This window comes from Poecilia reticulata, chromosome 23 (assembly GCF_904066995.2).
Source record: "Poecilia reticulata chromosome 23, P_reticulata-male-v2, whole genome shotgun sequence".
In the NCBI taxonomy this organism is placed as follows: Eukaryota; Metazoa; Chordata; class Actinopteri; order Cyprinodontiformes; family Poeciliidae; genus Poecilia; species Poecilia reticulata.
In genome coordinates, this window is record NC_088852.1 from 7,209,939 (window position 1) to 7,228,630 (window position 18,692).

The 18,692-nt window shown below is 39.1% G+C and overlaps 1 protein-coding gene across 1 annotated transcript in view; it reads right to left on the reverse strand.

The window, feature by feature from the left end:
* The window catches only part of snd1 (staphylococcal nuclease and tudor domain containing 1), a 169,079-nt gene that overhangs the window by 56,230 nt on the left and 94,157 nt on the right, over positions 1 to 18,692 (reverse strand). Inside the window, exon 17 of the mRNA XM_008400601.3 lies at positions 7,073 to 7,261. Within this exon, the coding sequence (XP_008398823.1) occupies positions 7,073 to 7,261 (189 nt within the window). The remainder of the gene's footprint in view (positions 1 to 7,072; positions 7,262 to 18,692) is intronic.

Here is an 18,692-nt window from a genome sequence, read left to right on the forward strand (position 1 = left end):
TCAGTGAAATAAATATTGGAAAAACAATTTTTGGGAAGCAGCTACAAAATGAGCCAAATGTACTACATTATTTTGCTGCAAAAGTTTCTTTTTTTAATGATAGTGTTGAGGACTATCACAGCTTATTCAAGAAGAGGGAAAGAAATGGAAAAGGGAAATATAAACGACTGCAAAACAGAAAGAACAGATCGCTTCAGGGTTGAAGAATACACTAGGCATAGTAAGAAAAAGCACTATAATTCACAGAAGATAAAGAACACTGCTGGTATTTCATTTTGTGTAGACCATTACAGAACTGAAAGTAAGCAGAAAAGACATACACTGCTCTTAGGAGTTTTACTATGCTTTTTTTAAAATCTACTATCAGTTGCTTTAAAATATAAAATATGACTCTCCCTTTTCAATTGCAGAATGACAATGCTTTTTTTAATCATTATTATCTTATGTTTGGTTGTAATGTATGCCAATGGTGCCTTAAACGCCGGGTAAATTTGTCAGGAACAATACTTTACATACAGCTGAAGAAACACAGGTCACTCCCACTTTAAGTCTGCCATCTCATTTAAAGGACTTGCAGTTTAGAAACCTTAAAACATTGGTTTACAGTGACACTTCCATGTATCTATGGTGAAATAAACACAATTATCTGGAATATACTGGTATACTGAATGTTTTTGCATAGTAAGCCAGCCAGCGGAATGTTCAAATGTAGCGAACCAAAACAGTTGCCCTTAGTCATGTGTTTATGTACTAGAGCGTCAGCCCTGGAATGAGGGGACAGCCAGTCGAGTCAGCTGGACGTCTAACTTTTCAGGAGGGAAAAAGAACGCTGAAACAAGATTATATACTTCAATCAGGGTCTGCCAAGGACACGTCAAACAGTTCAAAGTCAGAAAGATGCTGCTTCAAGTACTTCTGACAAGTGCTGCTGATTGACTGGTGAAGCATAAGGAATGGCAGCAGCAGATCCTGGATTTAGACTTCTCCCCCACCCCCTCTTCCAGAATTTTTCCCTCCACTCTTCTCCGAAACAGAAGCACAACTGATGCAGGTGCCTGACTCAGTCAGTTTTATGCAGTCCTCGCCGTCCAGTACGATCCAAAAACTGTCGAAGCAAATGAAGCAAAGGGGAGCATGACGGCGGTTCAATGATCAGCCGAAGGAGGACGGAAGAAAGGGGAACGTGATGAGAGTGAGCGTAAGGAGGCGAGAACGTTCAAGAGATTAAAGTCAGACAGCGGTGTATGAAGAGGGCTGAGCTGGGCTGAGAGAGAAAAGGGGCGGGCGGCGATCAAAGAAGAGGAGTCCTGTGACATGAAATATCTTAACAAGAGTTGTCACATGGTCTTTTGGGCTCTTTTCTTCTCCCTCCACCCCCATTGTCCGTTCAACCACTTTGAGACCCATCAGAGTCTGTTAATCTTCTTCAAGGTTGGCTAATTACATTGGAAAAAAATATATATCAAGAAAGCCCTATTTGGGTGATATTGAGTTCAAATTGGTCATTCATTTCTGGATGAGGCACAAAATGGTTGCCACAGGAAATTGACTCGTACTAGCAATTGACTGGACCTCAATTAGGTCAGTCACTTCAAAAAGAGGGTGGAAATGTATGCAATTATTTTATGTCAAAAATTTACAACCAGTTTTATAGAAATTGTTTTCAGTTTGGCATTAAATGTTTTTTGGGGGGTAAATTATAGTCAAAAAGGCGAAATTTAGTTGCTATTAATTTGTTTCTGAAAACAATAAAAGTGTAAAACACCAAACGGGGTGAATACTTTTATAGGCATCATACTTGTATAGAAAATAAACAAAAAGCTGTTTATTTTCTATACAAGAGGACTGAGGAAAACAAAGCTTAAATTTCCAAAGCACAGAGCACTTCTGGGATTGTAGATTGATTTCTTTTTCATGACCCCGCTTCTTAATTTCTGAGCATTTCATTTCTTTTTTTTTTTTAAATGAGATGGTCCCCGAGGCATAACCGATAAATTAACAAACCAACTCCCACACCTGCTCAGTCAGAAAACTCGAATCAAAGCTGCAGTCAACATCGCTGCAGTCAAAGCCTCTGCTCCCAATCCACAGAGCCAAGATGCTGTTGCTTTTTTGTCAAATTTATTTCTATCGCCTGCAGCAAGAGGAAACGGGAAACACATGAACAGCAGCTATGAGACACTTCATATTAAAAAGACAAATTCACTGTTTTTTTTTACAGCCTGGAAATGCTTTCCAATTGAGCCCTATATCACTATATTGTTCAAAATGGTTGGTCTCTTGACACAGAAAAAGTATTTAAATAAGGTCCATATTTAAAATTTTTCTAGATGACGTAAAAACTTTGGAAAGTCCATCTCAGAAGCCTAATGTTAGCCAATTTGGACACCAATTGGGTCCAAATTTGAAACCTCTTGTTGCTGGATTTGTAGTAAAGAGAATTTGGCAGTCTATGCTGGAAACCAACCATTTTAAAAGGAGAAGACAGATTCAGATTCTACTCTCCACAAATGTGGAATAAACATCCAGAAAGTTGCTAGACAGCTGAAACACAGTTTAATCTAAATCAAAGCTAAACACCCACCTGTTTAGAGTTGCCATTGATTAGTAATAAATGGGACAATGATCAGCGTATTTGATGCGAATTTGATGGTATTTGACAAAATTAAATTTTTATTGCTTGTTTTTGTAATTGCTGACTGTATAATGATTTTATGGCATAAACCCCTTTGAACTGCCTTGTTGCTGAAATGTACTACACAAATAAATTTGATTAAATTAAATCAACTCATCCAACCAGAATTAAACAAGAATCTTGTTGGGAGTCGTACAAAGAGTCAATTCTTTCTGAAAATGTAAAGTACATTTATGCAAATATTACTAAACAAGCATATTTTATATATGCTTGTATATATATATATATATATATATATATAGGTCCTTCTCAAAAAATTAGCATATTGTAATAAAGTTCATTATTTTCCATAATGAAATGATAAAAATTAAACTGTCATATTTTAAATTTATTGCACACCAACTGAAATATTTCAGGTCTTTTATTGTTTTAATACTGATGATTTTGGCAAACAGCTCATGAAAACCCAAAATCCCTGTCTCAAAAAATTTGCATATTTCATCCGACCAATAAAAGAAATGTGTTTTAATACCAAAAAAGTCATCTTTCAAATAATAATGTTCAGTTATTCACTCAGTACTTGATCAGAAATCCTTCTGCAGCCTTCAATGCGGCGTGGCATGGAGGCAATCAGCCTGTGGCCCTGCTGAGGTGTTATGGAGCCCAGGATGCTTCAATAGAGGCCTTTAGCTCATCCAGAGTTTTGGGTCTTGGTCTCTCAACTTTCTCTTTACAATATCCCACAGATTCTCTATGGGGTTCAGGTCAGGAGAGTTGGCAGGCCAACAGTAATACCATGGTCAGTAATACCAGTGGTTTTAGCACTGTGAGCAGGTGCCAGGTTGTGCTGAAAAATTAAATCTTCATCTCCATAAAGTTTTTCAGCAGATGGAAGCATGAAGTGCTCCAAAATCTCCTATAGCTGCTGCATTGACCCTGTCCTTGATTAAAACACAGTGGACCGACACCAGCAGCTGACATGGATCCCCAGACCATCACTGACTGTGGGTACTTGACACTGGACTTCTGGCATTTTGGCATTTCCTTCTCCCCAGTCTTCCTCCAGACTCTGGCACCTTGATTTCCGAAAGACATGCAAAATTTGCTTTCATCCAAAAAAAGCACTTTGGATCACTGAGCAACAGTCCAGTGCTGCTTCTCTGTAGACCAGGTCAGGCGCTTCTGCCGCTGGTTCAAAAGTGGCTTGACCTTTGACCTGGGGAATGCAGCACCTGTAGCCCATTTCCTGCACACGCCTGTGCACTGTGGCTCTGGATGTTTCTACTCCAGACTCAGTCCACTGCTTCCTCAGGTCCCCCAACGTCTGGAATCGGCCCTTCTCCACAATCTTCCTCAGGGTCCGGTCACCTCTTCTCGTTGTGCAGCGTTTTCTGCCACACTTCCCACTGAGGTGCCTTGATACAGCACTCTGCGAACAGCCTATTGGTTCAGAAATTTCTTTCTGTGCCTTACCCTCTTGCTTTAGGGTGTCAATGATGACCTTCTGGACAGCAGTCAGGTCGGCAGTCTGACCCATGATTGTGGTTTTGAGTAATGAACCAGGCTGGGAGTTTTTAAAAGCTTCAGGAATCTTTTGCAGGTGTTTAGTTACTTTGTTGATTCAGATGATGAGGTTAACTGCTCGTTCAGAGAACCTTTTCATGATATGCTAATTTTTTGAGACGGGGATTTTGGGTTTTTATGAGCTGTATGCCAAAATCATCAGTATTAAAACAATAAAAGACCTAATCTAAAATAGATGACAGTTAAATTTTTATGTAATAAAGTTGTAATAAACTTTATTACAATATGCAAATTTTTTGAGAAGGACCTGTATGTATGTATGTGTATATATATATATATATATATATATATATATATATATATATATATATATATATATATATATATATATTAGACTGTAAATGGATGTCTGAATTGGTGTTGATTAGGTAATCTCCACGTCAAATTCAAAGTTTCTATCAATTCTGAAAAAGGAAGAGTTGAAATTCATAATTAAAAGCCCAAAAGTAATATTGTATTCATGCCCAATGCACTTATACTTCTGACTGTCACTGTATGCATATCAAGTATGAAAAAAAAAAGAAAAAAGAAGAGCAAAGAGATTCGGAAAGGCACCCAGATGTACAAGTCATGTCTCGTACATGTAGGGAGAGTTTAATTTGCTGTGAGCACTGTTCCAAATATTGTTCCAAGAGGAGCTGATGGGCAAGATTAAAACCTGCTGAGCTCATCTTCCAACCCTTTGGAATTCCTCAATTAGAACACAATCACTTTGTCCCATTGGTCTCATTTTAGCAAAATCTCATATTCACTTAAGACACTCCAGCTAAGCAGTTTTGGTTTAGGATGCTACAGCAGCAAGCCTCTCTTCCCCCCTTGTTGACCCGAGTCCCAGCTGGTCCACCAACGCAAACTTTTCCTTAATAAACGCGCATGTTTATGTGTGTGTATGCGCGCACAAGCTCTGGCGCATCCTCAGTATATTAGGACAACCTTGTTTTCTTGTAGAGATGCCTGACACAGCAACGACTGATGTCTTCCACATCTACAGCCGCAGGGACGATAAAGAGAAGGCGATGAGAAAAGAGGAAGAGAGACGGGAAAGGATGCAGTGTGCCCTACCTTACCACAGCCTACACACAGACACGGACCAGCCAGCCACTACTTCAAAAGAGAAAGACTGAAATAAACTGCCGGGCTCTCAGCTTTTCTCAAGGTGGTCTCCCAGGGTTAATTAGAGCTCCAAGTCCCACCTCATCTGCCTTGGAGTTGCGTAGTGTGCAGAAATCAACTGAGGGGCGCTGTACTGTACAAACACAAAACTATTCGCAACGAAGCAAATCGGGCAGTAGCTGATCTGTCCGCTGATGCCTCTGGCGTACTAACATCAACCATAATCACCATCTGTCTGGTCAATGCAGGCCCCCATTCTGCCGCCTTTCCTCAGGTCAGTTCAAATGAAAACCTTGTGTTCCAAGTCAGTCTGTCTCAGCGCGGCGGAACAGGACCTGGAAACCTAGAGTGAAATTCCTAGAGGTGTCAGGGAATGTGTGGTCAGATTTAACATGGCAGGGACTGGGTGTTCACATGGCTAGCAAGACTTTTTTTTTCCTTTTTTTTTTTTTTTTTTTTAAGAAAAAGCAAAGGTTCACCTGCAGACCACTCTCCAGATATTCATCTCCTGCTGCCAGTGTTTTTGGGGGAGGAGATGTAGAGGAGGTAGGGGTGGGTGGTTGGGTGGGGGGGCACAGATGGAGAGTAATTGCAACAAAAAGAAGAGAGCCGAAAGCAAACAACACTGTAGGAACACAGCAACTACGAACATGATAGATTCTTTGGAGGCAGAGAGAACAACCTCCTCCTAGCTCTGGCGATACATCACATTTATATGGGATGAGCAGGCATTTGTGTGTCCTCAAGGACCCAAATAAGTAGAGAGTGGGAGAGAGAGAAAGACGGAGCAAGTGAAAGAAATAAGTTACAGAGATAGAGAGAAGGAGGACAACGTTGACAGCTGGCTGGGCACTTTGTGCATCTGCCAGAGGTGACTCGTGGAGCCATAATGAAAATGCAAGGCGAGATCAGGATCAGAGTGAGGGAGGCCACCATCCATCACACAACTCCCATTGAGGATAGACAGCTTCAATGATAACAGCAAATGTGCCCATTTGCAAAGCCTGCATGGAGGAACTTCACAACAGTGATGCTCGACATACGACGGCTTCTGAATGCACGTTAATGCATTGTCGACCAATTTACAGTGTGGTGTTCATTCACAGAGAACATTTTCACATTTTGTCTCCCTGCAGCCACAACTGACAATGCAAGTAAGGTGATAGTTCAATGGAAAGCAGAGCAATTTAGATTTCAAAAAATTTCACAAGCAAAAATATTAAGGCAAACTTTCCAGACCAATAAATCAATAAAATACTGAAATAAATTGAAGTAATTCATTTTAATTTTAATATTCTCAAACATTTCCACTTTTACTTCCGTCACTGGATTCCAAACATACACTGATGTTTCAGGAGATCTTAAATTGTGCGAGAAACCTTACGCTGACAAACTTGCAGACATGCCTAGGACACCACATCTCAAACTTGACAGGAAGCCAAATAAATACCGATTTTATTCTTGAAGCTGCTTGTTCCAGTGACAACTGTGTGTTTCAATAAGAGCGCCGAGAGAAATGGCACTACTGGCTATGCTGGATGATGTCCTGAGCCTTCAGTGCACCAAAACGAAACTAACCGAGATGCTATCTGTGCTCTGCCTGAATGAAATTTACAGTGAAGGATGTTCACGTCCCGACAGCTTCATGAGGACCGCTTCATGACTTAGAGGTCCAATTCTCAGAGAAACCTCTCCGACTGTATGTACAGTAGTTTCTGTTCCGCTGATAATGAGGCCTACCTTCTCTTTCTTTTGTCTGCACGCCTCCTCGGCTGAAACCAGCGCTTTGTAGTAGGCGCTGCGTTCTGCTGTGAAGTGGACCTTGGACAGAGCGTTCTCTACCAGCGCCACAGACAGATTCACGCCTTCAATGTGCAGCCAGCCAATGAAGTTGCCCGCTTTGTCCATGCTCTCCACTTCAACTTCAACCTAGGAAACAAGAAGAAGAAAATAAGACAAACATACTCATTTTATTGTTACATACTGGGAGTAGCAAATAAAATGCTCTGAGATTCTGAAAAAGAGGCCGTTTTTCATCAACGGAGACCTGGGGGCTTTCTAATGATGAAGTAGCAAACAGACAGATCCCATTTTAACTGCTCAGCTCCAGATATCCCAGCGAGTGCTCCGGCTGGAGACGGGGCTCTCTTTTCTTTCTTCAAACACAAAACCCAGCAATGCCCTCTTGTCTTCAGATTCACTGCAGTCCTTGACATTCTTAATTAAGCTCTGTCTGCTTTCAATAACACGTCTATCCACGCCAACGACGGGAACCGAAGAACCTCCGCAAACAGGCCAGGCTGTTGGGGTTTTTAAATGAGTGCTCCACATGCACTTCAAACTTAATTAAGTCTCTAAACATCACCAGGCTACCTTTTTTTTCTCCCCCTCCCCCACCCCAACAACGTAAATCATATTCAATTAGTAACAGCCGAGCCCCGACTCCTTTAAGTAAACAAATGAGGACAACAAAGGACCTTACACTGCTGACAAAGTAGAACGGGTCTCGCAAAGTCGCTCTTGATAGACTATTACCAAATTCTGCCTATTCAGACTAATTATCTATCCATAATAGTTTGTTTTAGAAGTGATGGATGATCAAGGATAGGTTTTTGCTTTTTTTTTTTTTTTTTTTTTTTTTTTTTTACAAATTAAAAAAACGAAAGTCAGCGATAAAGTCAGAGGACAGGTGTGCTTTCAAGATAGGGAGAAGTCAAGTAATTAAGACTTGAACTGCTTAGCCCCACAGTCACAAGGGAAATCTGAAGGGAATTAGGTTTGGAAACGGCTCTGCCTTGTTCTCATCTACAGTTAAAAAAAGCTTTTATTGCAGCGTGCATTATATGTTTTATTATTAAGCACAGATTCACAGCCTACTAGCAGAGCCAACATTTCAGGGATCCAGTTACTACTGTCTGCAGATAAAGGCTGCTCATATGCTACCTGACAAAAGGTACAAGAGTACAACCAGCACTCATCCTTACAGAGGCTCACCTTTGAAACCCAAAATGACCCAAAATGTGAAACCACAAGACATTTCACATCCTATGAACATGTTCTTTAACCTTAAGGCTGAGTTTACAGGTAAAAAAAAATTGGCTGAAGAAAGTTTACGTTTTGCTATAAATGTCAGAAGAGTGTGAGCTTTTGTGTGTCTGTGTAGGAGAAACGGGTAAAATGTTGTCCAAAGCTTTTTTGGCAGCAACAGCTGCCTAAATTGAATTTGTAAACATAAATGGTATTATCTCACTTATGTGATAAGGTCAACTTTTTGAGAATAAAAAAATTATAATAAAATAAAAGTAGAATGGCTTATAAACTTTCTAGCATCCTGGTAGAAAACAACAATTGGCCTCTAACAACACTAAAGTTAGCATCTGCTTCAAGATTTCCATTGGTGCTAAATAAAAAAAAATGGACTAAGTTTTAAAAAGTCTGGACTGCATTGGATCATCTGTACATCAAAATCCATAACACCTTGATAAATTAAACCTGAACTGGATAAGGATTTTTAACATTTTCCTTTAATAATTGGATTTTATCCCGTGTGTCCAGAGATTTATTTTGATTTAATCAAAAATAAAATCATTATACAAGACAAGCGCAAGGAGCAATCCTCCCTAACCTCTCAGGTCCTGAATAAAACATGCAAGCTCACCAAAATCTTATCTGCCTCCGCATCATCTGCTTTATTTTCACTGCCCACCCCTCTTCCTTTTGCAATTTACAACCATCTTCATTTTATCCCGGTCTTAAAGTGCAAAGTCACTTGCATAACTATGCTAAAAGAAACTGTTTGGCCTTCACACATCACAATGTGAAATGGAAAAGTGGGCAAAAAGTGAAAAAAGGCCAAAACCACATGCATGGCAATTTCAGATCAGAGAAAGAAAAAAAACCCAAACACTCTGAACCAGGTGTTTAAAAAAATCTGAATGACGAAAATGTCATTTTTCTGAGATTCTAGTGCCTTAGTGATAAGTGTTGTAGGGAATCTAAATAGCAAGGCAAGTGAGTTCAGCAAAAATGCAAAGGTACAAACAAATAAAGCAAACGAGAGTCATGGGCAATGCTGACAACGTCTTCTCGACTAATACCAGAACAAATTAGTCTGCTTTGTTTCCCAGAACACTCAGGCAGGAAACTTCATTTACCACATACCGCTAACCTTATGGAAGGAAAATTAGCCAGCCACTGACAACAGCATACTGATGATTACAAGATGACTGCATGGCTCAAGTCAACACCTACAGGGACGGTGTTAACGCAGGAACGGAGCGCTATTAATAGCAAACAGGCTTCCTGAAGAACGTCAGCACATCCTCTGAACACCAGTAAAATTACATGAACTGACTTCACATTTACAAAAGGCCAAAACCCACAATGACTTGTCAAATACACAACCTCTGAAGAAAAAAAAAAAAAAAAAAGGCATTTCTCTGTGGCCATAATATAAAAAAAGCCCAAATAATACAAACAAACTGTTAAACTAAATCCACTAAGAAGTCAGGAATGTGAACAAATGTGAGATTCTGGGTGAAACTAAAAATGTCAGATTTATGAGCGCCAGGACCACTGACCTTGAAAGGCTCATCAAATAAAGCGGAACTGGTATTTAACTGAACAGTGAGAAAGAAGGAGGCTAATATTCATGCCAAAAGGTGAAATTAAAAAGGATGAGTTCATTTAGAGCAAAGGCTGAATAAGAGATCAGGAGAAGTGTATTGGACTACTTAAGCTTGCACAGAAGATGTGGAAATTGACTGATCAATGTTCCACAAAGGGTCCTTGTCTTGTTCATGGATGCAGCTCAGAAGATTGCCTAAGTAGGAGGATTTAATCAAGGTTTAGAGCTATTGCACTGGCTTGTTTAGCTAAACATGTTCAAATTGGAATTTCGGAAATACTAATCAGGCTAATAAAAAATGAAATACAATCCAACTAAACTTGATTGTAAAATTTGGATTTGAATGATTACTATTTATTTAATCATGCAGCTTAGCATAATGTGACCTTTTAGTTGGGTAAAAAAAAAAAAAAAGTCAATTTCCCATTACCAAAAGCTTTCTAAAAATGTCTCCCAGTGAATGAAATATATAGACATTTCCCATCTGCTCCTGTACTATAAAGCTGTCTCTGCTAATTCAGTTTTACATAATTTTCAGTTAAGGCTGTGAAATGAAAACGTATGTGGGGAACGTCACATTTTTACATCTTTCAGAGTACTTTTCCCCCCCCCTCCAAGCATTCAAAAGCTGAATTTACTGTTAAAATAACCCCTGTAAGGATTACCGCTTCCCACGAGACGCATCCCCTAAAACCGTTCCAACATTCCCTCCTTTGCATGAAGAAACCATTCATAATGGGAAGGCTTGATTTTAAAGTTTCATGCTGAATTTGAGTTCCTCTCCTTTCAAATTTAAATAGGTTTGGTCTCAGCGCAGAAAGGAAAGGGGAGGTGGAGAGGAAGCTGCTTAGAGCAGAGCCCAGATGGTTCCCAGTTGAGGCCTCCTTCGAGCCAAGATGGCTCCCGCCGGAACACAAATGGGCTTTGGTAATCTCATAAATGCTGGGATTGTGTCGACACAGCGGACAGGAACCAGAAAAGGTGAAACGCACATGCATATGAAGGCTGTGACTGTGTGCACGTGTGGAAACACAAGCGCGTCAGTGTTTTTTGGAAGCGCAAAAGAGTTATTTGGTACAAATGAAGTGGAAAAACGGCTAATCCAACTTTTTTAATTGAGTTGGCTGTTCAAAATTAATAGTAACATAAAAAGAAAACTGCAGAAAGTGACAGCTCTTGCAAGAGTAAAATTCTGAACAAAAAATAAATAATGGAGCAAGCAGCTTGAAACAAGCTTTTGCTTTGGACTTTTCAAAAAGAAACTCTTTGCTCTCCTGTCCAAGTCAAATTGCCTTGCTGGATTTTATTGTCAAGTCAAACTGGACCTTTAGTTTAGGCCTTTGAGTGGTTTTCTCAAAGTGATCTGCATTTTGCTTTGATATTTTTAATATTGTGTTTAAATCCAGAAAAGTAAACACGCACCCTAATGGAAACCTGCAAGTCGGCCAAGAAGCTGTTGGCAAATCAAGAGATCCAACAGTCAGCTACATTTAAAGAAAACTTTATGAGACAAAAAAAAGAAACGCGGCAACTTTTAGTTGGCTTCAAGTCTTGTCAATAAAACTTTTGATAAATTAGTAGTGAGGAGATAATTAGCATTAGGTGTGCTTTTATTATGTAAAAAAATAATCTTATCTTTCTAAGTGTAGTTCTTATCTCAATGGAAATGTCAAGTTCATTCTTCAGATTCAACTCCTAATTGAAAAGTAACAAGACTCATTTTATTTTAGGGGAAAATTGCCAATCCTTACACAGCAGAAAGTAATTTGATGTAGCTATTATCTGCTACTCACTAAAACATTGGCAACTAAAAAGAATTCTCTCTATCACATCCCGTCCAAAATATATGTATGTAATTAAAAAAGAAAAAGCATATTAGGCTTGATGGAGAACACTGTGTTCCCAATCATGGTACAAAGCCATTTAGGAGTCCATCAGGTCCAGCATGGCAGGTCGTGCACCAGACGTTGCTTCTGTTTGTACACATTCTCTGATCAGGAAAAGAAAGAAAGGTCTTTACAAATTACAAACGTAGCTGGAGATTAATTGGTCAGCTAAAGCTTTCAATCATTTCTGGAAATGTCTCTGCACTAATTCACATACAATTTAGTGCATGTTTCAATGAGATCACAGAGATTTAACTTTGCACGTGTCGCATCACTAGCTTGGATCGTAAACATTTTAAAGGCCACAGTGTGGATGGAGGCAAATTCAGCGTCAGTTTGTTGGACTGCCAGCCTGTGTTGACTCCGTGTGTGTGTGTGCGCGTGCGTGTGTGTGATGGGACAGCGGGAATGTGAGGGAGTCTATGCCAACCTTGTTGACTGTAATGTGCAGAGAACACAAGGAGAACAAACTGGCAGGTGCAGATGTTTGGGAATGTCTTCATTCATTCTCATTAAGTAACAAGGCAGCTCCTTTTGTTGCTACCGTTTTCCCCCACCTTGCTGGCACTCTCAACTCTATTTGCCAGCGCTTAAAACATAAAACATCAATTTCTGAGTAGTAAATTTGATACTGCAACTCCTTGAAACAATAACCACAGATTTTTTTTTTTTTTTTTACAGTTTTGTTACCTTCTTATATCCATTGTGACCCTTAAAAAAACATATGTAAGAAAATAAAAGTCCTTGAATAAACCCCACCTGCTGCGAGTGGTTAGTTCATTCAGCAGAACAAGAAACCAATTAAATCTCAAGCCAATTAAAGTTCTGATTTGTCAATGATATTGTAATGTCAATAGTATTGGCTATTACAAAATAGCCAATACTATTCCATACTTTTTTAAAAAATTTTAATTGGTGATAATTACACAAAGAAAAATTGCACACTGACTCAAATGATCAAGAGCAACATCTGAGCAAAAAGCAACTTATTAGACCATTACTACACGGTGATGAATACAGTGTGAAGGAGTTGCTGCCAGCTACGTAAAAGGAACGCTGCAAACCAACTCTGAAATGTGTTTCTGTAAGTGGAAGTTTGAGATTAGTAATGTAATATGCATTAAACTATGTGACACAATAGAACTGTTATTGGATGCTAAGCAGAAACCAGGGGAAACGTCGCTGGATGACTTGTGCTTTATTCAAAGTGTTGCTTTACACCATTTGATTGGGGGGAAAAGAAAAAAGCCCCAAACAGCGAATGGTGACCTTCAAGAAATCCCTCAACAGTCAATTACCAGCACTCATGGTCATTCCTAAAGGTTCATAATTAACCGTTAATGGGACACAGTGGCATGTAATACATTGGAAACGACTGCATGCACACACGTATGATTTCATAGTAATTGTAAATGTTTTCCAGGACTAGGCAGTTCCGAAGCAACACATTGCCATGTGCCAGCCGTCCATTTATATGAAACGTTCTAAATGTGTTGGTATGTTACTGTGATCGAACAGTGAGAGGGGGAAAAGGCCAGTTGGTTCCAGAAGTAATCTATAAATATAGATCACCTTAAAATAAAAAAAAGGAGAGCCAGAAAAACAGGGAAAGAGGAAAATAAATTAATGAATTAAACCCCTATTGATTTCTTAATGGCACAGATCAGGCAGGGATGTAAATAGGGTGTTAATGGAGCCTGTAATTAAAAAAAATATCTTCACATGGAAAGATAGAAAGTGCAGCAGCAGTTAGAGTAAAACTGAACCAGGTGGCAAACTGCTGACCTTTTAAACTGCAGCAAAAGTTTCAAAATGGAAACTTATCTATGTGGCAAAAATATAACCATTGTATTCTTTTATATCTGCTCATATTAGACATCGGCGTTACGTAATTACCCTCTTTTACTAGAATTTGAATTCATTATTATGCTTAGAAAATATATTTATTTTTACTTGGAATGTGTTGAAAAGTACAGACTGGCTTTAACTGAGTATCACACACTCCAACTGACATCTGAAGTTGGTTTCAATCTAGCTGACATAACAATTTGGTGGCTGAGTCACGATTAAAGATAATCATATCCACATTTTATAATAGCATCAGTAGTAAAATCCGGGTTGGGGGGGAAGTTCTTACAGCTATTATGGCAAAATATTAGTCAATGCCACAGGTCAATGTCACTGTTTTACTTTCACTTGTCTATTTGATACTGAAACCAGTTAAGCATCAAGTTGAGGAAGAACAAGAAAATTGTTTGTACAGACTTTGCTCCCCTCCCCCCCAAGTCTGAACAAACAAAATTTAGCAGGTCTGACATTGGTGCACAAACGTCCACGTTGGACAGGAACAGGTGTGTGCATGTCTCTCCGAGAGTGATCAATGTGACTCAGGAGGTCCCATGCATCATTGTCAGTAGCAGGCTGCTGTCTGTTAGGGAGCGGGAAATGGAAAGTCAAACTGCTTCTCAAATGGCAAAGGCCATTAACGGGTAGGAAAGCAAGCATGATTCCCACCATTAAACCTGCCTGATGACCATTAATGAGATTTGCTTTCATCAATAGATAATTGATGTTTGCCCCGCATCATTATTTTTGACTAAGCAGATGAGTATACCCAGGTTTTGTACCGACGGTTTGTGGACATAGAGAGTACTTGGTGGGCGGAAAACAATTTGATTAAATTACATGTTGTCGCTCGATTCTTTCTGACTTGTGAGACCTTTTAAGTGATAGCTATTCCAAGTTTGACATAAGTGTTTGGACAAAAATGGAGATAAAAATGCAAGCAGCACTCTTTTTGCAGTAGTGGTCTTTAAGGCACTTCACAAATCCTTCGAATAAGTGTCTCTCGGATGATAGTTCAGCATGGTCACACTGCCAACCATTTAGTTATGAAAGAAAAAAACAATTTTATTACCTCAGCTGGTTCAGTTTCAGATTTCTATTTTGGTCTGACTTAAAGACCAACTGCCATTTTCATTCATATCCGAACTTTAAAAATAAAAGCCCAGTTTAAGGCCATGAGCATCTTTTTGGCTCAAGCAGGCCTAACTCTTGTGTGCTGCCCTCCAAATGACTCACAGTTGGCCACCAAAGTAAAGCAATAAATTATGAAATGTTTTTCTGCTGGAGGGATTAAGCTGACTGCACCAGGCATTTTAAGTGGCCTATTGTCAAAAGAAATGTGTCTTTGCTGGTGGCATTAAATCTAACCAAAAAATGACTGCATTCTTTTACTTGTACAAAGTTGTTGAGAGTTATAGACTTTAATAAACAAGATAATCCAATGCCATGAGCTTGTAGAATTATTATTATTTTTTTTTTTTACAGTACAACTGTTACTGAGGCTGCAGCTGCTACGTCGCTGTAGTCTTTGGTAAGCCCCAACACAGCGAAAAGGTCAGTGACACTGAGAAATACGAGACCACTTGCAATGTAATGATGACCGACAAGATTCCACATCGGTTTGTCGGTCTCTATCTGGCCTTTGTAATGAATCAATAGTGTTGTCAGGTTGGTTGATCCTTAAACCAACACAATGCCCCTCGCTGCCTCCTACTTGAGTGAATTACCTGGATGATTCTCATCCTCTTGTCTCCCATTCCTGGGTTCCTACACTATCAAATTTCTCCTACACCACATTTAAATTTCCAGCTGTCAGTACGTTTTATGTCAATTTTTTTAGCATGGATACAAATACTATGAATTTACTAGGAAACCTTGTTCCATATTTTCTCCTGTGCACTGTTCAGATATGGAAGCTACATAATTACAAAATCCATTAAGAATCCCATCAATAAATTACAGACAGGTTTTTACATGCACAAGTATTGAAATAGCTTTTTAACAAGTTACTTTGAAATATTTCTTTTCGCCAAGATTAACAAAATGCTCATGTCAGCAAACCTGATCATGCTAAACATGTAGTTAAATTGGTTTATAGATTATTTGTTATCCAGATGGCAGAAAAGCTCAGATTTCAACACAGCGGAGCGCGAGAAAGGCTGCACATTGGCCTCAACATCCTGGTTATTAAAATCAATAACAGCAATAACTACAATCCATCTCATTTTTAAGAGAGGGATGACATGGCATGCCGATCGATGAATATTGAGCTACATTTGTATTATTACTAATATCATATAATTCCTTCTTAACTGGATGGTGGCGCAGGCTGTAAAGCACAAACAGAACTGTGCTTATCGAGTTGTTGTCACAGCAATGTGAGACTTGAAATAGATGTAAAAGAAAAAGGGAAAAAAAGATGAAAACAGTAGTAGATGCAATGTCATTTAATTTTTAGGTATTTTGGACTTAGTTCCCAAGGGGTAAATCGTATTCTGGAGAAAAGATATTCAGAAGCCCCCAGGGTGCTGTAAACCCATGAGGAGAGGCAAAAGTCCAGATCTTCAAAATTGCTGCCTAAAGCAGTAAAACTCTGTGGGAAAAGTCAAGCCACATTGAGCACATAAAGGAGAGGTCAAAATTATTGGAGAGGGCATTAAGCTACATTGCCTTGCAAAATGACAGCACTGCTTTCCAACAAATCCATTTACACGTCCAAGTGCAGAACCAATAGAGTTTGGTCATTATCTTGCAATCAATGTGCAGCGCAGCAACAAAGACACGAGGGAAGTGGAAATGACAGTGGCATGTTTTTACAACTAATTTTGAGAGCTAATAAAATGGGAGATCATCCATTCCCTGAAATTAGGAGATTGCAGTTTAAATGGTGCCAAATTTTAGATGGGCAGCGGAATACAAAGGGGAGTACACAGCGGTAGGGAAATCTGTTTGCCACAAATGAATGTATAAATAACTAGTAACTACAGAAAGCTTTTTTTCCATTTTTAAATAATTATAGCACTCCTTTATTAGATGTTTGTGAAAATCTTGTGCAGTTTAGAACATTCAGCTAAATTTTAGGTATCAAAAATGATGAGTCACTACAGTCTAAAATAATAGTAATCGTAGAGACTTATTTTGATAAGTGACAATCTTGTTATTACACCAACAAGTTTGCCATGTTTTGTTGCAACCACAAGCAATTAGAAACCTTATGTTCAAGTGGTAAGAGGTAGCTGAAGTGTTGAACAGTACCATGTAGAACAATACCATGTAACAGTAGCCTAATTGTCTACTGTTAGGCTACCTTACAGTATTAAACTTAAGCTTCATCCACAGATCAGCAATCAGAGACCAGCCCAACCAGCTGACGTACCTGATTTCCAAGACAATAGCTAAATTGCACCAGTTTTATTGAAAGTTTTGTTGTATGTTGGCAGTGTCAGTCCGCAGTTAAACAATCCTAAATAGTTCATGCAATTAGCCCTTGTCAAAGTTAACAGGAAAAATTAACTAATATAGCCTTGTCTTGAAGTTTAATGGTTTAAATTTCAAATTTACATGAAAACTGTTAAATTCAGGTCTGTACGTGGTTTTTCAGCAATGTAGGAAACAATTTGTTATGCTGTTGCATTTTGAGCTAACTCGTGTGTGGGTGAGAGAGGACTTTGGGGAATTTGAATAGAATAGTAATTTGTCCTGAAAGCCAATCACTTCAATATTTGAAGAAAAAAAAGAAAAAGTGTAAAAGAAAATATCTGCGTGTGCTTTTTTTTTTTTATTCCCTGCTAAATTGAAAACTACTGTGCAGACCTTTGTCTTAAAAGTTCTCAAACAAAAATTTCACTAAATGACATTTTCTGAGACTACTTGTTCCAGCTTTATAAATTCAAATTCTTGTGAAATGTTTGACATATCTACGGGTATTTTTCTGCAAATATTCAACAGCAAATTTTTAGACTACACACCACTGCATGTGCTAATAAATGACCAGGATTGTGCTATTAAACTAACAGCACCACTGTAGTAGAAAGGAACATTTTTAGATAACAAGGCAACACCCAGACAAAGAAGATTCAAATACGACTAGCTACTATTCCTACTTCAATTCCAACTTAGAATCTTAATTTGTTTTTAATGCATTAAACTGGGAGGGAATTGGATTTAAGCAGTAAATATCTTGCACAGCACTGATAAAAAAAAATACAACAAAATTTACACCCTCTTGGATTTTGGCGACATTACCAGAGCTCTATGACCTCCGGGAGAAGAGATGGCGAGGAAATGCGAGTGAGGGCATAGGACAATCATCATTTGTCTCCACCTCCTTCTCTCGACGCTTTCACTAGTTGACACGCCAAATGGCTCTGCCAGCTTGCGTCACTCAAAAAACCATTTCTGTCCTCCCAGACCCTAGCTGTGCTGACAAAGAGCGAGAACGAGAGAAAAGGAGAAGAAAAGAGGAGACAGATGCATTTTTCAACATGGCTTTTTGTCAATTTCTGGGTGCCTGTCAAAACGAGATGCCATGCACAGCTGCAAGGCTGGTTGGAGAGTTTTTTAGGTAGAGGTTGGAGTTTGAGAGCAAGTGGTAGATTAGAGCTACTGAAGAGCTACTCCACGCCGCTATAAAGTACAGGAAAAGCCTCGTCATAAATAGGCAGGCGGCTGCCAAGAGTTTGACAGAAGGATCAATCTTACTTCTTTTTTTCTAGTTCTACATTTATTTTCTAAAGGGATAACATAAAACAAAAGGTTCAGTTTGGGTGAAACATTCTGTTTAAGACACCTGTGTGGGCGCTTAGGGAAGACATCGAGCCAGCTAATAATGCCTCTTGCCAACAGGTAGCGAGAGATTATATAATAGAAAATGCTTTGACCCTATTTAGCGACAAGCAGGGTAAAACCCTCTCGAGACAAATCGCTGTATTGTCATGCTTCACTTTTGGCAATCTAATTCAACCCTGGCTCGCACGCAATCACATTTAAATGGCCAGCGATG